We start from the raw sequence: 17340 nt of genomic DNA, 5'->3' as shown, positions 1-17340 counted from the left end.
CCACAGAAAGGAGTGGTTAGCTCTGTTAGTTCTCGTCCTCCCCCTCCCACTCCCCGGGATGCAGAGCCCTCAAGCAGGGTTTGCTTGCTTGGGGAGGGTGGCCTTACCTGGGTGAGCTGGTCCTCCAGCACCTTCTTCGGGGGGCGCACATTGGTGAAGAACACATGGAGCAGGTTTCCCGGAGTCTGAGAATTGATCTGCTCCTTACTGAGATAGATGTCAGAGACTTTGATCGGCTTGGCCGGCGTCAGGCTGAGCATCTGCTCTGAGTGGATACAACTTTTAAATATATCTGTGAGGACCTCTCGAGCCCCAGGCACCAGCTTCTCTCCTGGTACAGAGAGAGAGGAACAAAACTGTAGCATAAACATGGTGTTTGCAGGAAAAGCTAGCAAGTTTGCTCTTAAGTACTTCTGAACATAATAGAAAAGTATTTAATCTTTAAGAAAGATTTGATACAGACAATGGCAAGGACAGTGAAATCTTACAGAAAGTCACACAGTCACAATTGTAATCACATTTGTGGAAAATTCAATAATCAATGAATCAGTCAGCCTTATTAAGAGCCTAACATGTTCTAGGCATTGTGCTAAGCACCAGGGATACAGAGAGGCAAAAGCCAGTCCCTGAGACAAATAGAAGATGGTGTGCTGGGGAGGGTAAGGGGCGAGCAGACTGGGAAGGGAGGTGGGGCAGGTTATGGGGGGCTTTTGATGCCAAACAGAGCATTCATAATTTGATCCTGGAAGTAACAGGGAGTCACTAGTGTTTATGGAGTAGGGGAGTGACATGGTCACACTTGTGCTTGGGAGGTAGAATGGGATTGCCAATCTGCTATGAGGGCCCAGCTGAGCCTGTGGAACAAAAGTCTGCAGTGGACCCAGGCAGTGACCGACCGCATGATTTCCTCCACCTGCATTCAGCAGGTGTGTGAGTATGAAGGTGATGAATGGCGGGAGCAAGTGGAGGCTTAGCTGGGTGTAATGCTGAGGTGATAAGGGGCCTAAGGTATTCAAGAGAGGAGCTGGAATGGTTTGCCAAGGGGTCAAGGTGCAGAAAAGAGGAGACTGGCTAGTGCAGGGGAAGTGGCCTGGGAGAGACTGGAGGGCCAGGAATCGGACATCACAGTGAGAATGTTATATATAATAAGGTTAGATAAGGAAAGGCAGAGAGGTGACAAGTCAATGTATTATGGTCAGATAAGGCGGTTCCAGAATTCTTGGATGTAGGTATTTCATGTTTGTGGGTAATGGCCAAGACAGACTATGACCATCTTCATGTGTGGCTAGGGTTAGGTGCAGGAGTAGCTCCTGGGAGGAGAGTAGTATGAGGAGCTAAGAGGTTTGGGAGTGTGAGGGAAAATCAATATGTATATTGAAATCCCCTGGCATGAGGGCAGGAGCTGGGGAGGAGGAAAAGTCTATAAGACAAGGGAAGGCAGGGGAATAACCTGGGGGGATGGTGGGTTCTAGAGACAATAGCTATGGAGATGCTAATTGGGTGGTAGATATGAACAGCAAGAGCCTCAAAGGACATGACAGGAGAAGGGGAGAGCCTAGAAATGGCCATCGGGAGCACGGAGTGTTCCAACTACTCCACCTTGACCAGTGAGCTATGGGGGATGAGAGAAGGTGTAGCCAGCACAGAAATCAGAACTTACATGATGTTACTGTTCTAATTTCACAATATTACATGTGATCATTAAAGAACAAGTTTATCTTGGCCTTTCAGTATGTGTTCTTGCTTGCTTCATTTTCCTAATGGTGCAAAAGATTCTCTGGCACCATCTTGTGGGGCCCCAAAGGCAGTCTCATGGTTTCTCAGCAAAATTCATCATCTCTCTTCCTCCTCCTCATTATTTTCTTAAGCATTATTACTTCTCTCAGGGGACACAGTGAATGTGTCCCTTAAGACAGGCTGCTAATGACATAAAATCCTAAACCTGGCCAGGATGCAGCATAAACAGCACAAAGGACTATTCAAAGGGAATGAGCAGTGTGGACCAAGGGGCCATGTCCAGGTCTGTGGGGCATGCACTTTTAAAAAATGCTGAATATATATCAACTAAAGCAAAGCCTCACTAGATTTTTAAAATGCTATGTATAAATGCATGTTACATGAGGTTTCTACCTTAGTACTATTAGGATATAAAATTAATTGATGCAAGGGACAGAAAAGACCAGTCACAGAGAAATGTGAAAGATAAACTGAGGGCCAAGAGACCACTGGTGAGCAGTCGACATGTGGCTGGGACGCCTGGGTTGGTGCAGCAGGATGCACCATCGCCATGGGGGCCATCTTTCTGTTAGAGCCAGTGTTGGCAGAAGTGTCATCAGCAGGGGGTCCAGTCTGACCTCTGCAGTCTGGAACAGGCAGGGAAGATGGGAGGAGATAGAAAATGGCTCATGGAGGTGGGAATGTTTCAGTGGAAGAGAAGGCTCAGGAATCAGTATGTTCAAGCACATGAACAAAGTTATGGCAAGGGAAATACCAAAAAGGTTCTATCCTTTGGCTCTAGAGCACAGAATAAAATAAATGGGCTGAAGAATCAGTAGAACATCACCTAGCTACACCTCCTTGACCAAAAGTAAGAGCAGATACTATAATGGCTCATTAAGGCAGCCTGCAGGGCATCTATTCTTGGGTGGGTGATTAACTGCCTGTGCTGTATTGGTTTGGTTAGAAGCCTGGGCAGGGAAGCAATTTCTCTCTATAGCAGAAGCAGGATGAAAAAAATATTAGCACACTCCTGACATGCAAAAACTGACCCCAGTCTTTGGAAGGGTTATTGTACTTTGGGGAAAAAAAGTTATTCCAACACCACACCTTGACCTCAGACCACTAAATGCTAAAAACTAGCTCCTAGAAAGTGTTTCAAGCAAGTAACATACCTTTAATAGATTTATCATTGAAATAGTCTTCTAGCCCTGGGCTTCCTTGGGTATCAAATAAACTCTGGTTTACTGTTGACACAGTTAAAATTTCTTCAGTTGACATTTCCATTAATTCATCTTCACCATCCAGGCTAGACAAACCAATCAGATCATTATTGTTAAACAGACTTGCTCGGATCTTCTCAATTTTGGCCCGGGAACGTATCTGTGTGAATAATGAAGAGGGTTAATCGGAGCTTTATCAGAAAAGCAATCATCAGTGCGCCACAGAGATCTGTTTTTTCCTCCCCTCTCTCTGACTTAGCTACTTGTCTTTTCCCTTACTGAAGGTGGTTTTTGGCCATCTACGCCCAGGGTAGCAGGTCAGCCAATTCACAAAGAAGTGATACAGGTAACTCTCCTCCTCAAGAGGGCCTAGCACTGCTGTAGAGCACACTAGCTCAGCTGTTCAAATACGACAAAGCTCTCATTTGGAGTGATCTGCGTGTCCTGCCTGATCTGCACGTGTCTCCAAGGGAGCCTGGCTCTTCCTTCCACTCTGTATACTATCTGAATTCATGACCCACCCTTTCAAACACAACTCCAAAGCCACTTCCTCCAGAGCACCTTCCCTTCTTCCTCCAATTAGCAGTACTTGCCCTGGCCAACCTTACAAGTCATGGATCACTTCACTTGGTGACTCTGGGATGCACGGACGGCATAATGCTGTCAGCTTCCTAAGGATAAAGCACTGTTTCTAACCTACATTTTGTATTGCTCCCTCAATACCTGTTGGGCAAGCGATCTGTACACAGCAGGCACTTAGTGATAGTTGACTGTATTGTTCTACTGCATTTTAACATAGAACATTTAACTCAACTCGGGCCAACACTGTTGTAAAAGCTATCCCATCACCACAGTGGCTGAGTGGACACAGCACTGGACCGGGGGTCAGGAATGATAATAATACAATAACAGCAACAACAACCAACAAGAACTAATCTGCCATGAGCTAACAACTGTGGTAGGGGCTCGAGAATCATTATCTCACTCAATCCTCCCCCCAGCGTAGGTGGCAGTGGTGTGTGGGTATGAGCATGAGTGCACAGTTATAAGGCCTATTTTACAGATGAGGAAACTGAGGCAGAGGTGAAGTGACTTGTCCAGGGTCACAGAACTAGTGTCTGAGGCCAGATCTGGGCTCGGGCCTTCCTGCCTCCAGGACCTGTACTCTGTCCACAGCATCACCTAGCAGCCTTCTTCCCAGGAAGATGAGCTCAAACCCAGCCTCAGATGCTTCCCAGTGGTGTGACCCTGCACGAGACAACACCTACAGTGTGTCCTGCATGCCCTCAAGTGCCAATAAAATGCTCACTTGCTGCTGCGCCATCTCTCTCCTACTAACTCACCCCTGAGCAGAATCACATGTGGTTTGTACACCCAGGCCCAGGCTGTTACCTCCACAACGGCGAAGCCTTTGATAGGACGAGACAAGAGGGGCTGATTGTCCAGCGAGGTGACCGTGTATATGGACCCCACGTCAGAGACGGAGGCTGCTTCTGCATTGTCAATGGGCTCCCCCAGGCTCCCCAGGCTGCCTAAGCTTCCAGTGCTACACAGGGAGATATCCAGGCTCTCCTGGCTGGAGACAACATGGGGCTCCAGCAAGCCAGGAGGAATGGCAAGCTCCAGAGCAGGAGGAAACTGCTCCCCTGAGACCTCGCTGACTGTCTGTGAGAGCCCCTGGGAGCTGCAGATGGAGGCTTGGCTGGTGGAGGCAGACGCGCTGACGCTCATGGCGGGGGTGACGCTGCTGGAGCTGCTGACATCTAGACTGTCAGCACTGGGGAAACCCACAGGTTTCTCCAGCTCTGTTCTACTATCCCCTCCTTCTGCTTTGTCCTTGGGCTTTTTGGGATCTTCTTCCTGCAGAGGAATATAGATCTCATCTTTAAAGACCCCGCCGTGGGCATTGCAAGCCTTCCGGATGGCACTTCGCACGATGCCCTCGTCCAAATGTGTGGGGATGCCCGAGATGACCAGCAGGCGGCTGTGGGCTGTGGGACCTACAAGGGCCTGGCAAGCATCGGCGATGGCATCATTGGTCACCCCCAGCCCTTGGGGATCTTTCTTGATGAGGTGCCGAAGAATGGTGAGCAGGGTCAGGGCCCTGTGAAACCACAGCATGTCCTCGGGTTTGCTGCCACCAATACTCAGCACAGATGCATCCGGCTCCACTGCTCGAGAAGAAGACCGTTTACCGGAAGAGGAGGCCTTTTCCCGTTTCATCTTGACCTTTTTCCTCTTGGACAGGAGGCTGGGGCTCTGCGGGGTCTGCCCCGGGGAAGAGGAGGACGAGGATGAAGAGTCGCTGAGGTTGGGGGCATTGGTTGAGGCCATGATGCTCGAGGTCACACTCATGTTGATGGGCAGAGTCACCTCGGCCACGGCCAAGCAGGCTTCCATCAGAGCGTGGAAGTAGGTGGAGAACCTGCCCTGGTCGGCCCCAGTGGCCCCCGAGCCTCCGCAGGTGCCACCGGTGACCCATGTCTGGGTCTCTTCGTCGTAAAGCTTGTGCAACTCTGACTGGAGGGCCATGAGCATGGCCAGGCAGGGGTTGAGCTGGAGGGCAATGGAGGACGACAGGCCCGAAGGCTTCTTCTTTTGCTCCAAGCTGTGCACTTTGCGCAGGAGCTCTGCCAGGAGATGGAAGATCAGCTCCTTCACACACGCGGCCATATCAGTTGTCCAGAGGAAGTTTCCTATTTAAAAAAAAAAGTCCATATCAAGGTGCTTTTACAATGTGAGCAGATGAGACCGGTGTTCACATCCTGCTGCTCAGAGGGTATCTGCCCATCAGGGGGGCGTCACATTACTGTCTCCTCCCCCAGGAAATGACACCTGCCACAGAAACCACTTCTTTCTCAAGCTTCTCTAAGTCATTAAGACCAAAATTGCAGCTCAGGAAGATTGAAAAGACTATCCATAGAAAACAACGTTAACACTAGCTAACGGGCACCCCCAGCCTCAGATGCCCCGAAGGACAGGGGAACTCAAAGCTTTGTCCAGGTCAGGGCTGGATGAGAGGTTTCTGTTCTTCCCAGAGCAGTGGTGCCGGGAAAAGAGCCGAGTTCAAGCTCTACCATCTGTGGCCACTGCTGGGTCTCATCGCCTGTGGACCTGAATTTACTCAAGTGTGAAATGAGGGGGGCTGAACTTGGGGGTCTCAAAGATTCCTTCTGCTTTTTTTCCCCCCAATCTCAGAAAACAACTTCTTACATAGCAAGCAGCCTGGGGCAACTGTGAGGATCCTTCTAAAGAAGTAATGGCTTTGGGGCTCTTCATGGCTCCCCTCTGCCCAGCCTGACATCTGCACCAAACAGGAGGGTGTGTCACCTAAGAGGGTGGCTCTGGGCCTGGCATGAACTGAAACCTGTGTGGAACTCGGGGACTGAGCTGGGACACTTACTACTCATGGTACCCAGGACAAGTTGCTTAACCTTTCAAAGCACTGGTTTCCTCATAGATTAAAAGGGAAAAGTCAAAGCACCAGCTTCTCAGGACTATTGTGAGACCCAAATGAAGTCGTGCTCGGACGGTGCTTTCAGACCAGTCCTCTCGGCATCAGTACCAGCCTGGACTGTTATTCTGCATCTCATTTGCTTGCATTTACACTCACCTAGGAGCTCCACCACTTGCAGCAGAACTGAAGTTGGGATGATGATTTCAAGCTCCTCTTCCGACTTCCCTTCACCATCTTCAGATTTCCAAGACAAGAGCTGCTCCGCGAAAGCCATAGCCAATGGGAATTCCAGGGGCAGAGAATGCAACACCAGCACAGCTCCCGGAGGGGGAGAGACCCCTAGGACACCCCCCAGGAAGGAAGGTCACTGATTAGCATTTGATTTTGATAAATGTATGAAACTGGTAGTAGTCAAGCTGGAGAGAATGGTGACAAATGTGACCATTTTACTAACGGGAGAAAACACAGAAAGCCAACACAATTTCCTTTCAAATGGGACAGCAGAAGATGGGGAAGCAGGGTAAAAGTGAGTTAGAGACAACATTCTTAAATCACTGAGAAACAAAACTTGTCTTAGTGAACTAAACATAAGTTCTACCTTGTGCTTTAAGGAGATGCTGCCCAGAATATCCCCCCTCCTGAAATGAATGCTCTGAGACTGTATAAACACAGCAGCTGAGGGCAGAAAGCTGGCCAGCTGGGAGGGCCACGGCCCGCAGCAAATGAACCATGCACTGCTGTCGCCAGACTGCCAGGACTTCTGAGCTGGAAGGGGCCTCTAAGGCTCTTTCCTCCAAGCAGTGCTGAAGCAAGAATACATCTATACTGAGGATCTTCTGGAAGATGTCTGATGAAGGGACAGCCAAGCCACGGTTCCATTTTGGGACAGGTTTAATTTTTACGAAGCTTTTTGCACTGAAACTAAATCTGCCTCTTTGCCCTTCCACTCACTGCTCCAAGCTCTGCTCTCTGGGACCCAGAAGAGCCAGCTGACTCTGCCATCCACATGAGGGCTTCCCAAACACTCAAAAGCTGCTCTTCCCTCCTTCCCTATGTCCTAAGGCTGAGAACAGCAGTTAGGGTGGGAAGGGAACTGACAGGTCTCCTCTAAGCCTTGAAAGCTAGTTAGTGGCAGAGGCGGGACTGGAACAAGGGCTCTCTCTGACACACTACCCTTCCTTTTTTCCCCTTCAAGCCTCCTTGGCTGTTCACCATGCTGGCTGCCAACCTCTGGAAGCTCTGCATTTTACCAAGGCACTTTCCAAGCATGGTGCCCCAAGCGGACCCAGGAGTCTAGTGCTCATCTGCCCCAGAGCACAGGACAACCAAACTCTCATCTCCCTGGTCTGGACACTAGGCCTCCCTCCTGCAGCCCAAGATGGCACGTGCCTTGCAGCTATCCCATTGCCTGGAAATCCAAATTGAATTTGCAGGTCCTGCCACCCCATATCTTTAGATAACTGCTATCTGGTAACTTGTACTTGTAAAAATGATTTCTGGAAGCTAAGACCACTTTTTTCTCTTCTAAAAGGATACCCCAACTCTCTGCTGATATATGAACACAAGCCATCCCCACAGTTTTTCCAGATGGCTGCCAGCCACTCCACTGATTGAGACCTTTTGGAGAGGTGCTGTCAAAGGAGCTCTGAGCTAGGAGAACTCAGCAGCCAGGGGTGACTGAAGGCTGGCCCTGCCACTAACGAGCTATGACACCACCCTGGGTCACCTGAACTCTGTGCGCCTCCGTTCTCTCCTGAGTGCGGATAATAACACTTGCACTCCTTCCTTCTAAGCTTGTGATGAGGTAAGTGCTCTGCAGCAGTGTCCGAGGCTGTCCTGACATGGCTACTTGTTAGCTACAGAGCCAAGGGCACTAGCCACAGAACATCTCTGAGGCTGAGCTGCCTCAAACAGGGGACAGAGGGTCACTTTTGGACTGCTTGATCTCGAAGGTTCCCTTCTAGCTCGGAAGACCCATTTGTCTAATACACTGAGTTAGTACTGCTGTTCAGCAGAAGCACAGTGAGGAGGTGGCTCTGGGAACAGGCCTGCCTTTCTGCCTGAGTGCTCTCACGAAGAAGGCGAGAGCAGCAGCACTGCACTGGGCCAGGGGTCCTTTGCCTTTAAACTAAATTTTTAAAGTTAAGCTAGTAGACTTCGAATGACTTACAAATGGTCACAGAGAACTCTTCAGCTCAGTGTATAATTCCACTTGAAAACAGTGAGCCTGCCTGGCCTTTTCTTAGTGGGGACGCCTGGTGCTGGAGCACCTGGTACCAAAGGCCCCTCCTCCTCCATCGTCTGCCTAGAAACAGCACCTTGTGCAGAGAGACAAGCAGCAAGCAACACCCTCCAAATTTAAATGGACTTCCTTGTCACCTAAAACTGGATTCAAGCCCTGAAACTACAGCAGCTTTAATCAAGATGCTGGGAGGGACAGGACACACCACTTTTTCCAATGAAAACAGCCCAAGAGCTGTTTCTTACTTAGGATCTGAGCGTGTTTCTGTGGCTCTCATTGGCCTATACCCTGGGGGCCCAATTTAATCACAGCACATCTGAGGGATGAGAACTGGATGAAACCCAGTTTGGATGGTGAAATCTAACCATCCCAATCTATGTATGGGAAGAAACATACCATCCCTGTTACCACCAAACAGTGAATCAATCACCTGTCAGGCCTTTGCACAACTATGCAATTCTCCAAAGTGTACCATACTGAAGCAACACTGAACAGACCTTTTCTTTACCAGTGGGAGATGGACTCAGCAAGGCAGAAAAATCCCTTCCATTTTATAAAAGGAAAAGCAGAGAAATGATTTCCAATCTTTCGTCACTATAAGCTAATCAAGAGATTTACCCAGTTTGATGTGGACTTTGTCGGTTGCTATGATCACAGAAGGATATTGGTTGGTGGTTGGAGGCGGGGTGAGCCCCGTGTTGGTTGGAGAAGCATCTCGTGGATAGCAGACAGCTTCGATGAGATTGAGCTGGCCATTACGCTTCACTTTGTGGCCTAGCCCATATAAGAGAACTCGGGCCCACGGAGCCTTGTACAGGGAGGAGCTGTGAAAGAAAGAACAAGCAGTGATGGAGGAATTGGCCACATGTACAGTGGGCATGAACCACAGGGGGTTTCTAATGGAGATGATGATAAGAGGTTTGGCTCATGGAATCTTTGGTAAAGGTGGAGCAGCTGAAAGAGCACTAGATGCCGTGTCAGAAGCCCAGGGTGGAGTCCTGACTGCTGTCGGTTATGATCTACTTTAATGATCTTTAATGACCTACTGGGAGGACCAAATGCATGCTGGCAGGTACTTTGTACATTATAGTACTGTATAAATGTCTGTGGTGGTTGTTGTTACTATTATTACTAGTACTATTAATGATTATTTCTTTGTCAGAAAGAAATGTTTCCCAAAGTAAATGCCCTGGATTTATCAACTGGAAAAAGAGGAACCAAGTTCTGGTGCGTGAATGTAATGGAGTATTACTGAGAGGTGAGACAGCAGAGAGAAGCAGAGGGAGGTTCATGTGAATCAGTGCAGTCACCTAAGAGGCCCAGGTAAACAAGGTGCTCCAAGAGCAGCAAAGCACAGCCCCCCCCCCCCCCCCGAGGAGTCCAAGGATCAAAGCCAAGAGTGGTGGAAGCACGAAGGCCAGCCCAGAGGAGGTGCCTGAGCTGGGAAAGCGAGGAGGCACAGAATGCCAAGCCTGCCTCTATTTGGGGGGCTCTATTGCCAAATTGCTTTTTTTCCTTTTTCATCATAAGGGACGGCTCTCTGGGCCATCCACGGATCGGGGAGAGGAGGGAGTGACCACCTGGGAAATGCAGGGGATGTAGGAAGAGCGGGGGTGCAGGAGACAGTCAGTGTGTTTCTTTGCTACATTTGTCAAGCTCCATCTCCCCCCACCCTCTCCATGGCCTTCTACCTGACCAAGGGCCACTTACTCTTTGCGGAAGCCAGACTGACTTTCTTTACAAGACACCACAACGAAGGCGGCCCCAGGGAAGTTAACATCCATATTGACTTTGGACTCGGAAACTGGGAATTCTTCTGAGGGAAACTGTTCTGGGGCTGTCTGCAGAGAGACATTTAATCATGAAAACCACAGGCTAACACAAAAGAAATGGGAGCACATCATCCTTTCATGGTAGGCACAGAAATGAAAGGATAAGAAGTCTCTTGGCAGCAGGTGGGGTAGGAGCAGAGGGCACTACAGGAACAGGGAAACAAGGTAACAAGGCACAAAGGGACCTGGAGAAGAGGAAAGGAAGTCGATTAAGAATAAAATGAGCACAATTTTTAGCAAATCAATGTCTTCTATTTTAAAATTGTGACCACACACTAAAGGTACATCAAAGATATTTTTTTTACCTGCAGGAAAGAACAGATCTGTCTTGTTAGTTCCAAAAGGCTCTCTTCTCCTTGCTGGAGGGTCCGTGTGATGGCAACATTGAGCCAGTCTCTGACTGTCTGCGAGCTGCCTTGGTAGAAGAGGTCTGCTGCAGAACAGTTCTGGCCATGCGTGCAGTGCTGCAGAGACTGAGCCAAAAGGACAGCGCTGGAGCTGATGGTGCCATCTGCAAACAGGAAATCAGACAGGGTCTGACTGCAGAGCTCAGGGCAGTGGGTGTAGCTGCAGGACCCTCACTCGCTCAGGAGGCTAAATGTGAAAGCACGCCCAAACCAGTAACATCTGGAAGGTACCAAGAGGCTTGGCTTCCCTCCCCCAACCAGAGGATTCTGAGAGGAGTTCAGAAGATCTGCAAGCACGACTTAATGCCTCAAAGCCCAGGGGCAGCGAAAGGTCAAGGAAATCTCAGCCCACAAGAATCCCAAACAAAGGGGCGGCTAGGTGGTGCAGTGAAGAGAGTATCGGCCCTGGAGTCAGGAGGACCTGAGTTCAAATCCAGCCTCAGACACTTGGCACACATACTTAGCCGTGCGACTTTGGGTAAGTCACAACCCAAATTGCCCTCCAAAAAGCAAAAAAAAGGAATCCCAAACAAGGCCCAGAGCCACTGGGGACATTGCACATGCACCTGTGTTGGACGTCATTACTGTGGGGAGGGGACAGAGGAGGCAACTACCCTGGGTGCAGCCCCGAATGAAGCGTGGACTTGCGCATCCAGCCGACCAAAGGTTCTACTGAGTGTGACTCCCTCCCCAGCACCTCCTCCAACCTCCTCCCAGATCCTCTTCCAAGTTTCTGGTAAAGCAGGGGCAGGGATCAGAAGGCAGATTGCACAGGTCAGGTTGGGTAGCTGGGGGGGGAAAGGAAGGAGAGAGGGATGGTTGCAGTTCTTGGATTTTGCCTGGGGCTGGGGAGCAGAATCAAGCAGCATTTGCCAGGACAGTCCTATCTTGGAAGGTCTTTAATCCAAACACCCAAGCAGGAATCATGGCATTTTCCCCCCAAAAAAGGATATGTGGATAGCCTCCCTAAACGTGGCTCTGCCTGAAGTCACAGGGTGAAAAGGGCCTGTCTCCAGTGAGCTCTTCACAGTGGGAAATTTTACTCTCTCTCATAATACTGAAGAGTGTGTCTGTGGCTAGTCATCGTTTGGATAAGGAATGATACTTCCTAGTCTCTCTTTGAGCCATAAGAACTTTAAGAAGCTCACCTGGCACCTAACAATGGTAGAAGTTTAAAGAGTTAGGGCCGACTTCACATGATAAAATAAAGGACGACAATTTGGAAAGGTTAAGTCTTCAGGACAGTCTCTCCACTGGAGCCTCTCAACGCACGCTCAGACTTTGCTCCTCATCTCAAAGAGGGCAAGGAGGATGGGCATGGGATCATCCTGTGACCTGGGACGAGTCTGGAGAGGCATTTGTTGACCAGGGTGCAGCAGCAGGCCTACTGTGTGTGACAGTAACTGGGAAACTGTGTGATCAAAGTGATGTTTTACCAGGAAGGGGCGGAGCAAGGAGCTGACTGGACAGGAGCTGCAGATGGTCCAGGGTGATGTCCCTCATGGCAGGGATGTGGAACAGACGAGTAAACAGGTGAGGCAGCTTCGGGGCAAAGATGTTGAGGAGGGCCATGCGACAGTAAAGCCTGGCCAGGGAGGCCTCGCATCTCAGCAGCTCCCTGGAAAGAAGAAACACAGGATGTGAGGGATGCAAGTCTCCTGCTCCCCAACTCAATCCCAGACCCCAAGAGCTGCTGTTTCTCCCAAACCACCCAATGACTTGGTGTCACTACGGCAGCCATTTTCTCACTCTGACCAAAGAACCCTGGGCCCATGAGGGCCTGGGGCTGGCTGCTCTCTGCACTTCCTAGGGGGCATGGTCAGAGGTGACTGCAAAAACAAAGGGGCCAAGTGGGGCCCAAAGGATCCCAGATTTCAGTTCCCCAGGACATTGTCTTTAAAATCATCAAAGGAAGCAGAGAACAGGAGCTTTGGTGAATGACTCATTAATGCCCAACGATGTCTCACCTGGCCTGGGTCTCCTTCCCTAAAGTGCTGCTGCCTCATCAGCACCTAAGCTTTGGGCTAGACTGCACCTAGGCTCTATTTATTAACCACCCACAAAGAGCGAACCTTTTAGAGGTGGAAATTACACAAAAAAGTCTTTCAGAGGCACCTTTAAAATGTGCGCCAGTTCTCAAGTCTCCAAAAGTCCCACTGGAGGCCATGGGGGAGTGGGTCATTATTTACTGATATTTCTTGAGTGTCCCAAATTAAATTTACTGCAAGAGCACTTGGCCTCTGTTAGGGACCAGCAGCCACGAAAACACCACAAAGGTTTTGGTCCTTGGATGGTCCTGACTATTAATATGCAAGAAATGCAGAGACACAATCAAAGCAGACTTAGAAGATGTGTTAGGAAGACAGGTGAAATAACTGATGTCTCCCTTCTCTCTGGGTACAGCTGTTTGTGCATGTGTCAAGAATGGAGGAAAGGAGCACAAACGCTAGGTCTTCAATCAAAATGCTCCCCACCTTTCAATCCTTTCACCCCCAATTTCAAAGAACTGAGACTGTTAGGCACAGAGACAGGACAAACACAGGAATCGTCATCTTTCGGTGATTTTCTTTTTCTGGTTTAAGTTTCACCTAGCAATGGAGTATTTTCTGCCTAGGAAAGGAGCTCCAGAAGCCTCTTTTGGTGCAGCTTCCTTCATGTTTACTGAAAAGAAAAGCCCTCTTTGGAAAGCACAGAAACATACACATTCTTCTTGCTGGCCAGGTCTTCAATGGCACTGCCCAATGGACAGCATCGAGTACATCTGTACTATGTCACTATGTTCCTCTGCGGCTGCCAGCATGTTACTGATGACAGTAACAACACCCTGCATGTGGATGCTACCTCAAACTGTCTGAATCTCTTTCAGATTGGTAGCACATTTTGCCTATCGATAACCAGCTGTTTTCTTTCATGATGGATCTCTATCAATAATAAACCCAAAAGATCTACTAGTAGAAAAGCTTTCAGCACTTTGTGCAGGAACATGTTGAGATTCAGAGATCTATCTGGGGAATATTTTTCTATTAAGGCTAGTAAACAGTTAAACAGTTAAGAATCTAGCACACAATGAAATGCTGCCATGGGTAACAGACACATGGCATGTGCAGCTACCCATTTGGATGGATGTGCCCCTCATGCTGAGTCAGGCCTCCCCTCCTCATTCTTCTGTAATCCCCCCAAGGTTCCCGGCACAGTGCTGGGCACACAGCAGGTGTTCAGTAAGCTCTTGATTGATTTAGGAACTAAATGGCATTGGGAGGAGAACCTCCCAGGATGGTTAGTCCTATACTGACCTTCCATCAAGGACGAGGAACTATGGGCTCAAGGACATACATGATCCTCTAGGTCCTCAGGTACAGCGTTTTGACTGAGTTCAAGTTTTATAGAACAAATCCTTTTATTCAGGAGATTTGTTCTCTAAAATTTGGATTTGGTAAAAGGACTGCACCTGAGAACCTAGAGGGTCACATGTAGCCTCAAGGCCACAGGTTCCTGAACCCTATGACCTAGGATGAAAGTTCTGATTAAAAGAATTTTCAGTTACCTGTGAATCTGAATGTTGGTGTTGTCCAGCGTAACGAGGCCATTAGTGGCAGTCCTGCGATAGCCTGCAGGAGGCCTTTCTAACATGTCAATAGGATACCAGTACCGCACCAAGACTCCTTCACTGCGGAGGTAAGTTTCCACCTGCACCAGTTCGTTTACCTACAATAATAATAAAATAATTTGTTGGTTTTTTCCCCCTGAATATTGATTTTATTTACAAAGTTTGAAAATATGCACATTTATTCTCCTCTCCAAACCTTCCATTCCTATTCTGTGTAGCAGTCAATTGCTGGTTCAGAGCTATTTTACTACCAAGTAAATGATTTGAAAGGGTAGATAACAGTATATTATACTTGCGAAAAATGCCATACACAATACTTCTAAATGTTTGCTTTTTTTTTATTAAAGGGCAAAACACAACACTGAGACTTTATAGAGACTCAAAAAGATGAGGAATGTATTAATCTTCTAGATAAAATATGGTTGAAATACTAGTTGTATATATTTAAAATAGAAATGGAAAAAAAGAATATAATGATCAGAAGAAATTTAAATATGTTTGGTTACATACCAATGGATAGTCTAAAAATCTAAACAGATCTGATCAGGCCATGGAGATAAATTTAAGTTGTTAAGATGTCTCTTCACAAACCATATTAAACTTTTTAAAAAGTGCCAATTATATGTTACTGTTTACATATGGAAGCAATCCACAGGCATTTATTAGGCACCTACTATGTGCCAAGCACCAAGACACAAAAACAAATGAAAGTCCCTTCCCTTGAGAAGTTTGCGCTCTACCAAGGGAGACAATATGTACACATAGAAGTTCCATACAAGAGGAACAATGGATGGGCATGAGACCATTTTGCTGTGGAGACCCAACAGCTCAGGGATCAGGAGAGGTCTCACAGGGTCAGTGGAGTCTGGAGGAAACCAGTAACTCTAAGAAGCAGAGGGAAGGAAGAGGCAACACAGGACAGGTTAGAAGGTGGGCCTGACAAGAGAAAACTGTTACAACAGGGAAGAGCAAGAAGGTGAAAGGGAATGGATCAAACTTACTCTCATTGAATTTGGCTTAAGGAGGGAATAACATACACACTAAACTGGGTATTTTACCCTATAGGAAAGTAGGGGGGAAGGGGATAAGAGGGGGGATGATAGAAGGGAGGGCAGATTGGGGAGGGAGGGTAGTTAGAAGTACACACTTTTGAAAAGGGACAGGGTCAAAGTAGAAAATAGAATAAGTGGGGGGTGGGATAGGATGGAGGGAAATATAATCATTCTTTCACAATATACCTACTATGGAAATGTTTTGCATAACTACACATGTACTGAATCACTTTTCCTCCCAGTAGGGGTAGGTGACAATGGAAGAAGGGATCTGGAAATCAAAGTTTTAAAATTAAATGTTTAAAAAAAAAAAAATATATATATATATATATATTTTAACATGCAACTGGGAAATAAGATATACAGGCACTGGGGTATAGAAATTCATCTTGCCCTACTAGAAAGTCAGAGGGGGGATGGGGGTGGATATAAAAGAGAGCAGATTGGGGGAAGGGATATTTAGTAGGAGGGCTATTTTGGGGTGGGGGGTAGGGGAAAGATGGGGAGAAAATTTGTAACTCAAAATCTTGTGGAAATGAATGTTGAAAACTAAAAATAAACAAATTTAAAGAATTAGAAAAAGAAAAGGTAAGTCTGAGATGGCCAAGGGGACATCATGGGTGGAAGCAGCCAGGAGGCCAGCTGGGCTCGCGGAGAGATGGACTAGAGCCAGGTGGCAGTAGGCTTTAAATACCAGGCAGAGGAGCTTTTTCACCTGAGAGAACTGGGAGCCAGTGGAGTTTATTAATTTACAATAAGGCCAAGAGGCATATTCCTAACATTGCTGATGCTCCCAAAACTGGGTACCTGTCTGATGACTCATCTCTATCTCGGGATCATTAAGTCACAGAATGTAATTATACCAATGTATTTGGGATTCAAATGCCAGGGAGTAAAATAATAAATACAACTATACTTAGAAATGAATATAACACAGGAGGCCAAGTCATTCAAGAAATAATACTAAATGATAGCTTCTCATGCAATGCTATTTTCATGATTTTCTATTTATAAGTGATTTCTATATTTCATGAATTTCCACTGCTAGGAAGACATGTTAGTGTGATCTATTAGTCACCAGTATCAGAATGATTTAAAGTTGCAAGATGAAATTATGAGCTGGCCCAATTCTGTGTTTAAGACAGAGCTCATTACTGCCAGGCCTGACGGTCTGCCTGAAAGATAGACTGCATTAAACTCCACGGAGGTTAAGAGAGCTAACTTCTTCCAAGGGTGTTTTAGGGGACCTGGTCCATTAGGCAGCCTGGCTCAGTCAGCAGAGCCTCAAGGCCAGTCCAGAGACTCTTCTTCAGGACTGCATCTGAATACTTCGCTCAGAGCTCACAGAACTTTAGAACAGGAGTGGTCCTCAAAGATCATTTATTCCAGTCCCATCATTTTACCAAACACAAATCTCTGGTCTGGGAATGTGGAGAGACCTGCAATAGGCCCTAAGACTTGTGGGGGGAGTCAGAAGCAGAGTCCACTCTTAGAGACCCTGTTCCAGAGTCCTTCCCCTCACATTGCACTGACTTCTCCAATGGTGAGGCAATACGCTATAAGGAAGGGCTTAGTTAACCTTCACAGCTCTCCCAGAATCCTGAGCGTGGCAGGCACTTGATAAATGCTGTTAGTTTGATTCTTTGATTTTTAAACAATTTACCTCTCATTTACCTCAGTTATGAAATGACATAATCACCCACCTGTAATGGGCAATGGGGAGAAGATGAGCATGTGTCTTTTCTTTTTTTTTTTTTTAAGCAATTGGGGTTAAGTAACTTGCTCAAGGTTACATGGCCAGTTA

The 17340-nt window shown here is 47.5% G+C and overlaps 1 protein-coding gene across 1 annotated transcript in view; it reads right to left on the bottom strand.

Moving 5' to 3' along the window:
- HECTD4 (HECT domain E3 ubiquitin protein ligase 4) overlaps window positions 1-17340 on the bottom strand; it is a 159495-nt gene that overhangs the window by 16410 nt on the left and 125745 nt on the right. The window contains exons 55-63 of the mRNA XM_069081884.1: window positions 14422-14582; window positions 12314-12495; window positions 10776-10981; window positions 10349-10479; window positions 9257-9462; window positions 6553-6735; window positions 4332-5635; window positions 2892-3099; window positions 108-331 (exon numbers count right to left, since the gene is read on the bottom strand). Of these exons, the coding sequence (XP_068937985.1) occupies window positions 108-331; window positions 2892-3099; window positions 4332-5635; window positions 6553-6735; window positions 9257-9462; window positions 10349-10479; window positions 10776-10981; window positions 12314-12495; window positions 14422-14582 (2805 nt within the window). The remainder of the gene's footprint in view (window positions 1-107; window positions 332-2891; window positions 3100-4331; window positions 5636-6552; window positions 6736-9256; window positions 9463-10348; window positions 10480-10775; window positions 10982-12313; window positions 12496-14421; window positions 14583-17340) is intronic.

The sequence above is a fragment of the Petaurus breviceps genome, unplaced genomic scaffold, assembly GCF_028583685.1.
Source record: "Petaurus breviceps papuanus isolate PSGF00001 unplaced genomic scaffold, PetGlider_PUasm1.0 99, whole genome shotgun sequence".
In the NCBI taxonomy this organism is placed as follows: Eukaryota; Metazoa; Chordata; class Mammalia; order Diprotodontia; family Petauridae; genus Petaurus; species Petaurus breviceps.
This window is presented reverse-complemented; position numbering and strand designations above follow the sequence as displayed.